Source organism: Empidonax traillii, unplaced genomic scaffold, assembly GCF_003031625.1.
Source record: "Empidonax traillii isolate 1590-97213 ecotype Southwest subspecies unplaced genomic scaffold, ASM303162v1 scaffold206:size1282135, whole genome shotgun sequence".
Taxonomy (NCBI): Eukaryota; Metazoa; Chordata; class Aves; order Passeriformes; family Tyrannidae; genus Empidonax; species Empidonax traillii.
The window spans coordinates 167401-182709 of NW_020955399.1; the positions used below are offsets into that span (position 1 = coordinate 167401).

The 15309-nt window shown below is 40.9% G+C and overlaps 1 protein-coding gene across 4 annotated transcripts in view; it reads right to left on the bottom strand.

Moving 5' to 3' along the window:
- Positions 1–979: 979 nt before the first annotated feature.
- LOC114059174 overlaps positions 980–15309 on the bottom strand; it is a 31343-nt gene continuing 17013 nt past the window's right edge. Inside the window, exons 3-5 of one of the 4 annotated variants that reach the window (XM_027887327.1) lie at positions 9303–10312; positions 8561–8674; positions 980–1006 (exon numbers count right to left, since the gene is read on the bottom strand). In XM_027887327.1, the coding sequence (XP_027743128.1) occupies positions 995–1006; positions 8561–8674; positions 9303–10310 (1134 nt within the window). In that variant the 5' untranslated portion in view covers positions 10311–10312 and the 3' untranslated portion in view covers positions 980–994. Of the gene's footprint in view, positions 1007–2685; positions 2749–7010; positions 7106–7482; positions 8675–9302; positions 10313–15309 lie in introns of those variants that run through there. The other 3 variants (XM_027887325.1, XM_027887326.1, XM_027887324.1) reach the window with 3 other exon arrangements.

Here is a 15309-nt window from a genome sequence, read left to right on the forward strand (position 1 = left end):
TTGTCCTCATTTGCAATATACTTGATATCTTGAAATCCAAAGAGAAAGAAGTAGATATTATTACTTCCTATGCTTAGAATTGGGGAAATCCTATTCTCTGTAGAAAAATGATTTTGAGAGAGGTATTTCTCCATTAAAAGCTACAGTTGTGCACTGTGCATGTACTTTCACATTATGGACTAAGGTAATTTTTGTCATATTGCTTTGAGTACTGAATAAATGCAAGGGGACTGAAATTTACTCAGAAAAGATGCAAGAGCACAATTTGTCAAGTTAAAGGTTTACCATGGTTTTCGGTGTTTTAACCCAATGTTTCATTTACATCCCTTGTTATCAGAGGGTCTTCCACTCTGATACGAGACCTGTGTGAATTTCACGTCAGTGATGCTCCTGGCTGACCTACAGTCAATTCAGTGCAGATTTGTGTCTCTCTCCCTCAGGTGTGTTGCCTTTAATGCAGCAAGACCCACGTCTCAGTCCAGTCCCCCCTCCAGTTTCCAGCTGTGGCCAGTACAAAAGGCCACATGCAGCTAATATAAATGGACTGCATTTGAACTATGCATTCACTACCAAAAATGTTGAGAATAGACTACAGGGCTACGTGGACCTTTGGTCTGCCCCAACCTTTTTTGTCCTAAAATTACTAAAATGTCTAAGGTAGAATATGAGAACATGAAATGATACTTGTCCATCTTCTGCCAAGTGAAGCATAATAATTTCCTGAGCTGGGGGGATAGTACTTAATATCCTCAGATATACTTTCCTCTGTGACTCTGTCCACTAGCCTTTTTAATTCATGCTGATATAAAGTATTTGCAAAAACATGCTAGCAGTGGTTCCCGCAACTTAGCTACATGTGGTGTGAGGACCCACCTCCATTTGTTTATTCTGAACCTTCTGAATAGTTAGTACTTTCATCCAATGATCCTTCATTCTGGTACTGAAGGAAAGGACAATCATCCCCTGATCACCCAGTTTGACATACCACTCATCTTTATAAATGTTCCTGCAGTGTGAAAACAAACACTGATTTTATTCTTGGAAATAACCGTTTAAATCAAATATTTTCTACCTTGGACGATCAAGTTAGGTAACACAAAGTGGCCTGCCTTTTCACAGCTTGCCCTGCTGTTTTGCAGCTTCCATATAAGTTTGTTGATTTAGGTACAAGGTATTTTCCTTGTTTTGTAAATTTGAGTGCCTGAGTTATAAGACTTTTGTATACTGTTTGCTTGGCCTTTCAGAGTTATTTAAAAAAAAAAAAAAGGGGGGGAGGTTGGGGTTTCCATAACATTATCAGTGCTGACTCAGGCACACAAGAAGCTTATTTGCAAAGGGAGAAGGTGTAGTTTTTCATATAAGCTGTTTTCTCACCTCAACCACACTATGACAGACCAGAATGACAACTCGAAAAACTTCAGGCAGCCTCTGGCTCTGTGCAAACCCTACAGGGGATATTTGTTTGTTTGCTTAATAGGCAGAAAACCATTTAGAGGCTGGGAGTTTATTCCCTGCAGTCATTGCAACTCCAGAAAGATATGAACAAAATGCAAGTGTGTTCCAGACTGATCTGGGCTCCAAGCATGCAGTGACTAATGTTTTTTTTTCACCATATGACAGTACAAAGTAGGGCTGTAAAAGGTCTGCCTAGCAGAGAATTGTATGAAGGTCTTTAAGGACACAGCACAAAACAGGTTTTGTACAATACAGCATGTCAGATGCAAGCTGAAACAATCCAGGACAAATGTGCTGCAGCCCAAGGTTCAGGCATGGTTTATTTAGGATAATTGCGCAGCAGGGTAGTTCTACCTTTCCAGAGTGCACTGCAAAATCTGAAAGCAGTATCATCTTTCAATATTTCTGAGTACCTCTGTCAAGATAACAAATACCCTCAATTTTCCCTGTCTTCATAGAAGTCAGAAATCTGCAGGACTTCATTCTTATACCAATGAGTAATATTCTTACCACAGACCAGCTGGACTGCTAATTAAACAAAAAGATTCTTTATAACTCCAAAGATAATAATAACCACCTGTTACAAAACTGTATATGTTGATGATGGTTTTAATGGGGAGGGAGGGTATTATTTGTATTTTCTTCATATTAGTGTCAGCTGAATGCTAAAGGCCTGTCTTGTGCTGGGTGCCAAACACACCTTGTACAAGTGGAGCATCTTGCCACAGTTTCCAGCCTGAGCAGTGGAGAAGTCACTTATGGGGGGCAAAAGAAACATTAAGATATCTCTGGGCATTATGAGGGACTATGGTTTTGGAGTGCAGTCAGGCATCACACTTGAAAAGAGACCAGAAAAAGACTGCTGACACTGAGATATGTTATGGGAGCTTCCGTAAATCAAAACTTCAGTTCCCATTGTTGTTGCACAAATGATTCTGTATTCATCACCTTTCTCCTTTATATAATGAAAACTGGTGCCTTAAGACAGAGCTTTCAGATTAAAAGATTAGGTCTGAAGTTTTTGCATGGAACAAATTTTGTTAAATTCAATGTTTTAGAAACTGAAATTTCTTGCATTCAGTGGACTTTTGCTGAATTTCCAGAGTCCTGAGATAACCCCATCTTCCTTTCCACACATGTCTGCCCACAGCCATCCCCTGGGAGACTGGCCAGGGAGTCTGGGAAGCCCCAGCCTTCAGTAATGCTGATACTTAGCTTTGCTGTTGGTATTAGGACAGAGGCAGTTTAGCTGAGCTGTTCCAGCGTCTGAGCAGCTTCCTGCTGACTGAAGGACTGGGAAGAATAAAGAGATTTCATCTAATTTAAACTGAAACCCAATTCTGAAAAATACCAAGTCTCCTGTTAGCAGGAAACCCCCTTTTCTGAGTGTCCTCGGTTCTAACCTGAATGACTTGATCCTCTCATCTAAACTCAGGATGATTGTGCTTCTTGACTTCTGTATTTTCAGTACACAAAAGAGATATATAAAGACAGCTGATTATAATGATTGATGTTAATGGGAAGTGCAGAAGGGAATTACCTACATTTAAATTACTAATGTGTCTCCTAACACTGTTTCTCTCTTAAATCACTGGGAAAATCAGACTAGATTTTAACAGATGGTGTTATATACAGTTCCAGAAACAAATCATCTGACTACTGTAGTTGGAAGGGAATTCACTCTTTCAGAGACTAGACAGGTTTTTAAGTCAACAAAATATATGTGGCAATTTCATAGATTTATACAATGTGTAGGCCAGAAGCAAAGGTTAGGTCTTTCACTCTCACACCACATGTAACACAGGCAACACTTTTTCACCTGGTTTCTTCTGCCTTAAGCCTCTTCTTATACGTCAGCAGATTCTAACACATTATTAGGTAGCTCTTAAGGTCTACCTTATCTCTCACCAAACCTCCGGGTCTTCTTGTTTATTATGCACTGTGAATGTTTCAAATGTCATCAGCAAAGACAATGCAGTGTATTATTAGATAGCCCAAGTTTCAAGGAAAATAACTCGCTCATTTTTTCCCAGCATGGTAACGAGGCTATTAAACGAGTTTCTCTTCTACTCCTGAACTTCCGACTGGCTGTCAGCTGTTGTACTGTGCTTAGTTTGGTTTGAAAAAGTAATTGAGTTAAATTTTTGTAACTGTAGCTTGAAATTCTGTTCTGTTGGGCCAATTAAATGAGCAGTGAAGTGGTGTCTTTCGTACACTTCCCATTAACATTTAGCATATGTGAATTTGAGAACAAAATAGGTAACTTAGGATAAATATTTGTTGCTTTTAACTTCCTAGATGTTACTAATTCTCACTCAACTGGATTTTTGTGCCTTAAATTACAGGATTATCACAGGAAAATCCAGAGGAGAGTTTTCCCCCTAGTACCTTCCCTGCACCATGCAGAAGACCCCAGACAGGGTTTTATCCAGGTATACTTCTTAAGACCACTGTCTACTGTGGCCAGTGTTAATGGCTGTGGTCATAAAATGCCTCTTGGCTCCTTCAAGATGCTCAGCAAATCAGATAGCAGATCTTGGCTCTGCTTGGTGCTACAGCACCCATTCTTACAGCAAGAAGCTCCTGCAAAGTGAAGGTGGTAGCTGTTATGGGAGAGGACAGACCTTCCACAGCAGGGCAGGAGGAACTGGAGGAGGAGGCAGCAGCTTGGCCCCAGGCCAAAAGGGGGAACTCAGAAGCTGCAGTGCTTGCTAAGCTCAGGACAAGCTGGGAGGAAAAAGTGGGGCTGGTAGCACGAGGTACCAGTGTCCACTGTGCTTGTCAGTCACACTTGACTAGATTTTCAGCCAAAGCTGAAAAAGGTGTGAGGGGGATGATACAAAAGCTCTCATCTGGCACCTTTCCATCTTTCATGGACAAATCAGCCTTTTTCTATTGCTTGTCAAACTTCCCACCCCCAATGTGAAAGTTGTCAGCTTCCAAGGCAAGGACTGTTGAGCTGCGCTCCTCACCTTTGGCATCCTCCTAAACATGGTCAGGATTTCTTGGGGTTTCTTAAGAAAGTCACCATCAGGGGCACATAGCAGAATACATGAAGGCCAAAAACCGGCACAGAATGCTAGAGAAAAGATCCAGAATATATATTCTTGTTTAAAGGACAATAGGCTGAAAGAAGCAGACAAACATTTAAGGTGCAGAGAGGCATCCCTCAATCCATCTTCTAAAGTAGGGGAAAGATGACACAGAGAAATTTTTGAAATGTGTTCTCCTTTAGTGAAGCCCTTGCAGTCATCCAACAGAAAAGGCATTGCTATTTAAGCACATTATCCTTCAGTCTACTTTTGAATCTGAGTGCACAGCATAATTGAACCTCCACAGTGCAAACGGACAAGAAGATGCCAAGAATGGTTGTGTCTCTGTTTGAAAGAAGATATTAGCCTTCTCCTTAAGTCTCAGGCTATAGCTGCAGGAGCCACAGGCATCAGGTATCCTGGTGGAGCTTGCTAATATCAATGACGATAATATAATCAATAATGATAAATCAACCATGTGCTAAAAAATTACTTCCCATGTAATGTTTGAAATGAAAATGGTTTGGAAAGTGGCTATGGACACCTAAAATACTATTTTGCATGGAAGATCTGATGACCCCAAACTGGTTAGTAACCAGTCAGGCTTCACATGCCACCTCAAGGTGAGAGCCACTGCCTGAGTAATAACAGCACAGTCCTGACAACAGCTCATGGCTGAAGGCAGTAATGGTGTCCCTTCACAACTGAAATATTTCCATCCAATGCCATCCATGACAGATCCTGATGACAGTGTGCTTGTTCAAATTCCAATTTGTGTCCTGCAGCCAAGGAAGTCGCAGAAGCTGCAATGGGAAGGACACCCAGGCACGTGCAGTCTCAAAGTTCCTGCGCTGTGCTGAGCTCTTGCAGCGTAAAACAACAAAATATGAGCACGTTAGCACCAAGAAGCAGTAATCATCAGCTCTAGTAGCTGGCTGGCTAATCAGAGGTAACTCTTTATGTGGAAGAACTTACGAAGTATTTCATTTTGAATCATTCGTGACTCCCCAAAGGGTTGGTCTTGGGAATGTTTCACATGCTTTTTGCCTTGGGGTCTGGATTTATAAACATAGGCAAATAACTGAAAGCACATACGTGAGCCATTACTGAGGCACATTACAAATTTTTGATTTAACAACACCTTGATTTAGGAAACCCAGAGAGTTATTGTTGATTTTATACTGTGTAAATTATTCATGTACTTTCCTGGAACCATAAGTTGTCAACATAAAAATCCTAGAAAGCTGTCTTTCACTCTACTCTTGTAATTCTGTCTTATTTATAAAGCCATCCACTGATGTATACAGCATCTTATTTGGACGCTTAAGAACAGAGACTGCATAGTGGAAAAGGCTCTAATTAAGTATAGGCTTCTGAGAGGCAGAAGAGAGTAACAGAAGGATGAATATCAGTCTTTGTTTACTGGAAGCAAATAAAACCCTGGTGACAGTCTCCCTGCCACTGCTCTGCTACTCCTTGAAGCAAGAAGAATAGTTCTTAGCAAAGTACATTTTTGTTGAAAATGTAAAAGGCAAAATATTGAGTATAGTACATAAGTTGTCAGTGATTCACCTTCCTCTTTTATGTGATTTTTTTTTTTCCCATACAGCTCTCCTGGCCTTCCCCACCCCCCCAATATCCATTGGGCTTTGAACTCTCATTTTCCCAAGCTGTCGAATTCCTAACATTTCCTTGGCTACAGTTTATCTCAGAATTTTGGTGACATAATAATCAGCACAGTATTTCAAAACTTCAAAAAATACTTCACAATCTAAAACCACTTTTTTTCCCAGTAATTTTTTATGTCAGTATTTTCAACTTTATCATCATGTGATTGAAAATTAAGGACTCTTGCCCTCAGGATGCCTATTAGAGCTCCCAACAAAGCTACATGACTACATTTGCCATTGGCTCCTATGTACTTTGTTAATAGGACTGAGCCAAAGGATTGTGAAGCAGCACACTACCTCCACTAAAATTAATAATCACACTGGATACCAAAATCAAGAAAACAATTTAGATATTAGTTTTGTGTTATGTTGTAACTTCTGAATTGTCATTTCTATCTACTATTCACAGTACATTTTAATTCTTACTCCCCTATCACCATGTTCCAAAATCTTCTAGCATCTGTCATTCTCTTGCCCTCTGGATATAACCTACTTACCATGTTTCTCTTGCTCCAGCAACCCCTTTTCTCTTTGAGTACTATTTTTTGTATACTGAATCATATATGTATTATGTATTTAGTTATATCCTTACCAATTATTCTTCCATTGCATTCAACACTGGAATGTGATGTTTGTCTTTCTAGAAATTCTAGTATTCCAGTTACTTCAATAATAGTTATTACTCTTCTTGAAAATCATGTATATAAACTAAAATATTTTGCAGAGGTGTTCCCTTTTAGCAAGGAGCACTTGCATTTGGAGGGTCCTCCATCAAGACTCAACAAATGTAGGTTAATCTCACTGTCATAACCTTTACATACACAAAGCAGAGAAAGACAGAAATGAGGAACAATTTAAAGATGCAGCATCTTTTTATTACTTGAATGAGTCTAACTGCAAAGATCAGAGTCTGCATAAAAGGACAGAGTGTAACAAAGTGAATGTAATCTGCAAAGAAAAAGTCATGGCAGAAGAAAATATTGGAAAGCAGTCACAATAACTGTTACAGTTAATGAGAAATACTAATAACACTGATGTAACTGAAAGTGCTCCATTGCAGTTCAACAAGTGGAAGCATCTATGTAAAACAGCTGTAAAATAAATCCAAACATAAAATGTTTCACTAGGTGTTTGATCCTATTTGATTTCTGGAACATATGCTGAGAAATTATAGTATATATAGATGGAGAAAACACCATAAAAATTCGAATACCCTCAGAGTCTGCCTCAGCATATTTAGGAGAAAAGATGGCCAACACTAATTTTCTTGCAATGGATGTTTCATTAGGGTATTACACAAAGGAAAAAAAAATCTAGGTGTTTTACCTGTGCTTTTTTGATATATTCTTTGGAAATTTTTGCTTTACCTGGCCCTGAAATATTTCATAAAAAGATATAGTATATTTCCATGAATGCTGATGACGCTCCCATTCAGGGAAAACAAAAACAGACCATTCTCAGATATCTTGGGAAGGCTGGGTCATGACGGTTTAAAACCCAGTTGATAGAAATGGAAGTTTAATGCTGAACAAGAGATAATAGACAGATCTAGGAGAAATACTAATTCACTATTGATCATTAATTTATTTGTAGAATAAGAACTTGAAAAAAGTATTTTTTTTGGACATGCATGTCCAGTCTGTCTTCTGAAACACTCTTAAGAGCTTTGTTTTAGGAAAATTAAAAATGGATATAAGAGGCCACTCTGCACTGAGAGTTTGAAAATCTGAGGGGTAAGAGAAAGCAATGCCTATTCCCAGAGTCTCTGATGATATCAGGCAAAACGGCCAAAAGATATTTCTGAGCAAGGCCATAGGGCAAAACTCTTTGAAAAACAGGTCAATGACTATAAATGTGGTTTGTGCTTCCGGCATCTTAAAATGACCAGCAATATGTCCAAACCAGAAAGAGCCTAGCACAGGTATGAAGAGCTTACTGTTTCTGCCTATGAGATACACATTGGCACAGACTGCAACCATTACTATCAGTAAGAGGTCAGCAGGCACTTTTTCTAATTTCACTTGCAGTTGTATGAGTGCCAAACAGAATACAGACCCAGAAAAGATTTCAGCAACAGCTGGCATTCTGTCTGCAGTTTTTGCAAGAACTGGGAGAGAAAAAAGAAGACAGACAGATTCTGACATTTTAGAAGTAACTGTGGTGAGATTCTCAAATAGAAAATATTTTATATCATGAGGTCAAATGCTCAAAATTTTTGAGAAGTGTGCTAATACTGTGTAATGAATACTTCAAGGTGAAGCATACTTCGTATGGCTAGGTAAGTATGTTTGGAACTTTTCCTCAGTTCTTTGTCGTAGTTGTTACCTTCCTTTTACATGCAGGAGCTTTCCCAGTATACTTCTCAGGTTCAGAGGGACTTAGCCTGTTGAGAACGACACTTACATCTTTAACAATACCAAATTTCTTTCTTAGTTTTTTGTCTTTAGCCTGAGGTGCTTCTTCCTCATTTCTTTTTTCCAAGCTTTCTCTGGATGGAGACACAGTCTTGTTGAGGAACTGAAACAGGAAAGAGTAGAATTTGACTGTTGGGAAGTGAATGTTGGATAGTAATTTTTCTCCCACCCCATTTTTATCTTCACAGTGTTTCTTCTGCAGTCTTCCTTACCTTGGGGATGTGGCTTTGCCAGAAGGGACCTTGTAAGCCAGCCCTTCTCTGCTCTTCCACTGATACTTTAAAAAGTGATCATGATGGGACTCATCACCTGTTTTCAGAAACCCCACCTTCTCCCTTGTGAAATATCTTGCCATTATACTAAATTCTGCTCTAATGTTCTCTAAATAGCAACAGGCTGCTTCCATTAAGTGCACTGCTTTTGTCCTGTTCAAATACTAGAAAAATCTTTATATATCTCAAGATTTATTTTTTTCCTCAGCATTATTTAATTTTATTTTCTTTTTAAACAGTAAAGTCTTATAGACCTGAAAACCTTAATTTAGTTTACTCTACAGTGATTGTGTCCACTGTGATTTGTATTTGGCTTCCCCACAAAAATGTGAACAAAACCAGGTCACTCATCTTTCACACCAATATTCTGAATAATGCACTTTGCATTCAGCTATATCTAAGAGGAAAGTAATTTACTGTACATACACAGACAATCACTTGATCATCATAGGTTATTACCTGCTGCTTTTCTGCAGTAAAAGGGGAGCAGTTCCTGGGCTGAGAGATGGTAGTCATCTCGCATGAAGAGGGATGTGTTTCATTTGATGCTTTGTCTTGGCATGTGGGGGTAGAACAGGCTGTAACACATTTTATGTCCTGTTTCACAGCATCCTCTCTTGACAGCAGCGGATGTTGAACTTTAAAAGGTAGACTGCAGATAGAACCACATGTAATGAGCCAAACCATGGTCTTCATAGGCAACATATGATGGTGGCAAACCATTTCCCTTCCTGCTGCCAGATCTTCACTCCTCATTACATACAGAAGATAGACTTGCCTATTATAGATCATTAGAGCATTTCCCTTAAAGAGAGGTATGTCCATTTGCTCTCCAATAGGACTAACAGATGAAAGTGGTAACATATCCTTATAATCTTTATTCTTCATACTGATGAGTGACTTTAAAATTTCTGTAACAACCATGTTAGATGATTTTACAATAAGAGGATAGGATCTTGCTATCTTTCTGGCTGGCTCTTGTTTCTCTGGCGTTATCTGGGAACATCTCACATCTTCAGTTATACCAGGACTAGAACAGTGTCTTGGAAAGTTTTGGCTGCTTGGCATTAAAGACTTTGAAAAATTGTTCCAAAAGGAGCTGGAAGCCTCTTCTAACTTTATTAATGGCCATATATAAATTACAGAGTCTGTTTCTGTAGCTTGCCATATTTCAGAGACATTTTTTGCTGCAGCTACCAGTAGTTGCTGTAGTTTAGATGGAAAAGAAGATAGGGGTATTGATGAGATTTTGGCTTGATATGGTATCTCTAGATCAGGTTTTAAAATCCGTGCCCGAGGTTCTTTAGTAACTTCAAGAGGATCAGAGACTCCAGAAATGGATGTTTTGCCTTCTTGGTCAGCATGAGTTAGTGAGAAGCCTCTTCTCAGAGAGTGCTTTTCAGCTGAGGTTTCATTACTCTGAGCATTACAATCTGTTGAGAACTTTCCTCTGCCAGCAGAGGTCATGTTGAAATCTTGACTCTCCAACTGCTGATTCTCTAGCGTAAGAGCATATGTAGTACTGGTATTCATCTCCAAAAAAGTGCCGTGGCTTGACTTAATGTATTCTGTTTAGACAGATGAGCTTCTGTGACTGGGCAGCTGTATACAATGACAAGGCTTCCAGAGGAAAGGGAATGCAAAAGGAGTTTCAGTAGGTCTCATTTACTTTTATCTCTTTCCTGAAGAGCTTCACTTACGCACCCCGACATGCTTAAAATAAAAGTGGATATAAATTAAAATGTGATTACATATTTGTAAATGCATAGTGATTTTTTTTTGTTAACTCAAAATAAATTAATAAACAGAAATATATTTGTGATTTAAGTATCAACTAAAGCTCATCTAGCCAGTAGGATTCTTCTGTAATAGTAATTTGTTGTGAGATACTTCCAATCTTGACATAAATTGGCAGTGAGTTTGTTACACCCCAAGCTGGCTTGGCAAGTTTTTAAAGGGGCTTAGGCACTTCGATTTCCTTTGGTGGTGCACAGGAGAAAAGAACAAACTCCTCAGGAGGTTGAACAGTAAACTTTTACTGGAAAACTTTACAGAATAAGGTACTTGGTGAATTTTAAAGCAAACATCCAATCAAAGAAAGGCACTGACTTAGTCCGACTTTAAGATACCCAGATTTTGAGAACAGGATGTTAGGAGAAGAAAGAGAGAAAAAAGGAGAGAGGAAGATCAGCAGTCACTACCCTGGATCCAGCGAGGTCTCAGGAGCTGTCATGTCCAGGGCAGTGGGGCCTGTCAGCGTCACCCCCATGTCACGGCCTTTCATCTGCTCTGGTTTTCCAGGACCCTCTCCCCAGGTGGGACTTTTGTTGTGCCACTGGCTTGATAGCCACGTTCAGGCTGGACCAGGGGCTCCAGTGTGGAGCAGTGCACAGCCATATCCCAGCAGAACTTGCATTTTTACCCCCCCACCCCACACACACACTTCAGTTGTTTTGAGCCAGTAATTATTTCTCCGGTCTCCTACAGAGTTTCTCTTTGCTTCCATGGGAATTTACCCAATATTACAAGCTGTTGGTGGACAGGATCTATTTTTTTTAGTTGTAGTATTCCCTCATGTAAGAAGATACAATGCCATTAAAATCAACGCACATTTTTAATAAAAATGGTCTTACCGAAGAGCTTTACAGTCAGTTTTGTACTTTGCTTGCAGAATGATTTGACTTCAGCAATCAATCCTAGCTTACACTCCTCTCAGCTGCAGCAGAATCAGACCCAGTAGCTTTCTCATGGTATTTAATAAAGATGTAAAAAAAAAAGAAAAATCAAGTTCAGATGCTTATCTGGTACATATTAAAGCCTTCTAAGCACCAGTGTAACTGTAAAATGCTAAACAACCATAACTACACAGTTGAATTTACAGCAGAAGAAAACATGAAACTTAAATTTGTATCATGAGAGAAAGGCAATAACTCTGAGATGGATTAAAAACAAATTATCTTTGAATTAACTGCTGCTTCTCCAATGGTTATGTTCTCCTAGGAATAATCTAGTTATCTTTGCACTACAGACTTGATTTTGTAGAAAGAAAACATAAACACTCACATGACTCACATGACTTGCATGTCAATCACACAACTTGAAGGTGTTTTTTAGTATTCCTAAATATTAAAAACCACAGTGAGTTTCGCCTCCATAACTGAGAAGGTTTTACTACTTAAACATAAAGAAATATAATAAAGACTAGTTCAGGGAGTGTCTGTTTAGGATCATGAAAATTAACCTAAGTCCTTTTACCTAGTGAAAATGAATAAATTGAAAAGTAAAATTATATTTTCTCCTCATCTATCCTGTACATCCTGCATTTATGATGCACACACTTAGATGTAATCACATCATTCCAGGACTCTAATCAAGAATAATTGAAAATATCAATTGTCAACAAGTTATTTGAATCATTGCTTGTACGTACAGTTGGATTGAGGCCTTCTGTAGAAGCAGACTCTAAATCAAATTTTTTCCTTTATCTGATGAGTAGGGGGGTTTGGTTTTGTTTTACTTCTGGGTTTAGGGATTTTTACTACGTCCAGCATTGCCATATGATAAAGCTAGGTCTGGTCTTCTGCCTCAGAAAGTCTCTTACTGGCCTCTGCATTAGCCTTTGCACCCTTTTCATTAGTACTGGTCCATTAAATCTTAGTTATGCACAGCAACCAGTAGACTGAGCTTATCTATCAGCACTGGAAGAACCAAAGAGTCTCAATTCCAGCATTTTATTGACGGTAAATAGCATCAAGTCACACTGATTATAAATGCAGTACCTTACAGTGGACGTCTTAATATACAGCAGTGACCTCAGTTGTGTAATTTTGTCAGCCCTTGAGTTTATAAGATCGCAAATTGTGTCATGGATCTCAAGGTCCCCCAATACAAGTGAAAAAGCAATGACCATATTCACATACCTTAAAATGTCCTTATTTACACACAACAAAAGAAATTTATAGGAAATCCTCCTTCCTTCTTCCACCTTAAAACTCACTGAGTGCAAGGCAGAACCTCAGACTTGGGACATAAGCACACAGATTCTCCTATTACTTCTAGTTTATGTATACAAATCTTTTCCATCTGAAGTGGTCTTACAATCTAATTTTTATGACTATGACTCACCATTGTCCTATCTTCACCAGAGATGAAGACAGCAGAATCTTAAGAGAACTCACAAAAATACTAAAATTTCTATTTCAAATTTCCTTATTTTTTATAAAAATGCATATGAATATTGCAATCATCAATTTGTAGGAAAAGATTTGTTCTAATTAGGTTTTCACTTGTAAAACTTTGGCTTGGCATCTTTGTTTTTTCTTATCATACAGCAACAATCCCTAGCAGGGATTCCAAAGCTAGCCCTGAGAAAACTTGAATTTCCTGAAATACAGGCATGACTGCCGCAAGCGTGGCATATATTATTTTTGCTTGGACTTGATCCAAGGTATAGACAAAATGCCTTTCAGTTGTTACATCAAAATTCTTTTAAAACACATCACCTGTTCAGTTAGGTACGCTTATTTCAACACTGGTTCTTCATGGAAACTCACGTGGGTCTGTAAATTGTCTAGGACTTTGTGATGTATGTAACAAAATACAGGTATGGCACAGGCCGCTAGATCTGTTATATGGTTTAATGTACATATTTCCTTTCCTTTTGCGACAAGTGATCTGCACTTAGGCTGTGAAAATATGCCGTGATGTTCAGGGAGAGAGCAGTTCGAAGAGCTTCCTAAAATTCCTAAAAGAGTCCTTCTAGTCCAGTCCCTGCCTCTGACAGTGGCCAAAAGAAGAGGCCCAGCAATAATATGGGAAGAGTCCGTGTACATAGCAGTCATTTCCTGGATACCCCCAGTCTCCAAGAGTGGGAGGCGAAGGGCCCTCCTGAGCCAGCAATGATTTCTCAGTGGATTTCCTGCTGGCACCAGGCCCTGCTGTGTAACACCCACTCCTTCCCCAGCAGCTTCTACCCCGCAGCGGTGCCTGCCCGGTCACTTACAGCAGCAAAACCTCCTCAAGTCCCCAGTCTGGGGTCAAACCCTGGCCTTCCCAGTAAAGCTGGTGTGGGCTGGGGGAATGGCAAAAAGAGGTGGGGCTTAGTTACCATTACAGCCAGAGCGCGGGTGCCAGGCTGGGAGAGCGACCTTCGACTGCTGCAGCAACTGCTGTGGCAACTGCCAAAACTGCAGAGAGCCTTCCAGAACCTTCTGGCCTTCCAGAACCTTCTGGCCACTGGAATCTTCCAACGGCCGGCGGGCACCGGCAGTTTCAACAGCTCCTGCGAGTGACACTGGGCACTCTTGGCCCCATCGGCCACTGCCCGCAGGCCCTGGGGCTGTGCCCGCATGGCTGCACCTGCCCTGCCAGCCCAGCGAGCTGTGCCCCTGTGCCCACTGCCTCTGATGGACAGCGTCCTTCACATCATCTCTACCATGGCACCAACCCTTGCATCCCCACACCTTTCGGCTGCTTTGGCCTCTGCAGGGCTGCAGCTGACGAGTCCCCACAGTGGGAAAGGGTCCAAGAGGCCCTCCCCAAGCCCACTGCACTGCACAGCTTGGCTGCAATTCCTCCATGGCCAGGGCATCTCGCCCTTCCTTCAGATGTCCTCATTCTCCAGCCAGACCGTCACTGGGTCCAGAGGGGAGAAATTACCAGGCCCAAACCTCCCTCCTGGCCTTTCCTCAGTGCTCTTTCCCCACCATTGCCAGGCAGAGCTCAGGAGTCAAAGGAAAAACAAAACCACCCCACTGCGGCACAGGTGAGCGCTCAGCCTTCCATCCTGGGCACACCTGGGCTGCCCCAGCCTATCCCAGACCCTTCGTGCTGAGGAAGTGATCAAGGCCACAGGTGCTGCTCGCCTGAGTCCCAGCCATTTCTCCTCAGCTGATAAGCCCTGGGCCAGGAGTCATTCCCATGGAGGGGCTATAGTGCAGATGGCAAGGCACAGGGGCCGCCAGGAAGGCCTCTCCCCCAGGCATGGCTGCTGGGCAACTCCACAACACACCAAGGATGTGAGGGTGTAGGAGCATGGCAGAGCACTGGTACAGGCTGCCCAGAGGGGTTGTGGAATCTTCCTCTCTGGATACATTCATACCCCACCTCGATGTGTTCCCCTGTAACCTGCTCTAGATGACCCTGCCTTGGCAGGGGGGTTGGGCTAGATGATCTCCACAGGTCCCTTCCAACCCTAACTATTCTGTGATCAGGGTCTGTGCTCTCTGCTGCTCTGCCACACTGGGAACAGTGCCAGAAAACTTCAAAAAATTTGAATAAGCAGCCAGTTTCATCTGAAATACTTTATCAGGTATTCACAGAAGCGCAGAATCAATTATGTTAATAGGGTCCTCTTGTGATCATCTTGTCCCACTCTGCTACAGCACAAGAATTTATGCAATGAGTGGTGGCCTGGCAGCAGGATGAGCTTTGAAACAGCCTGCAGTTTCAGAAGGGCTGGAAATGA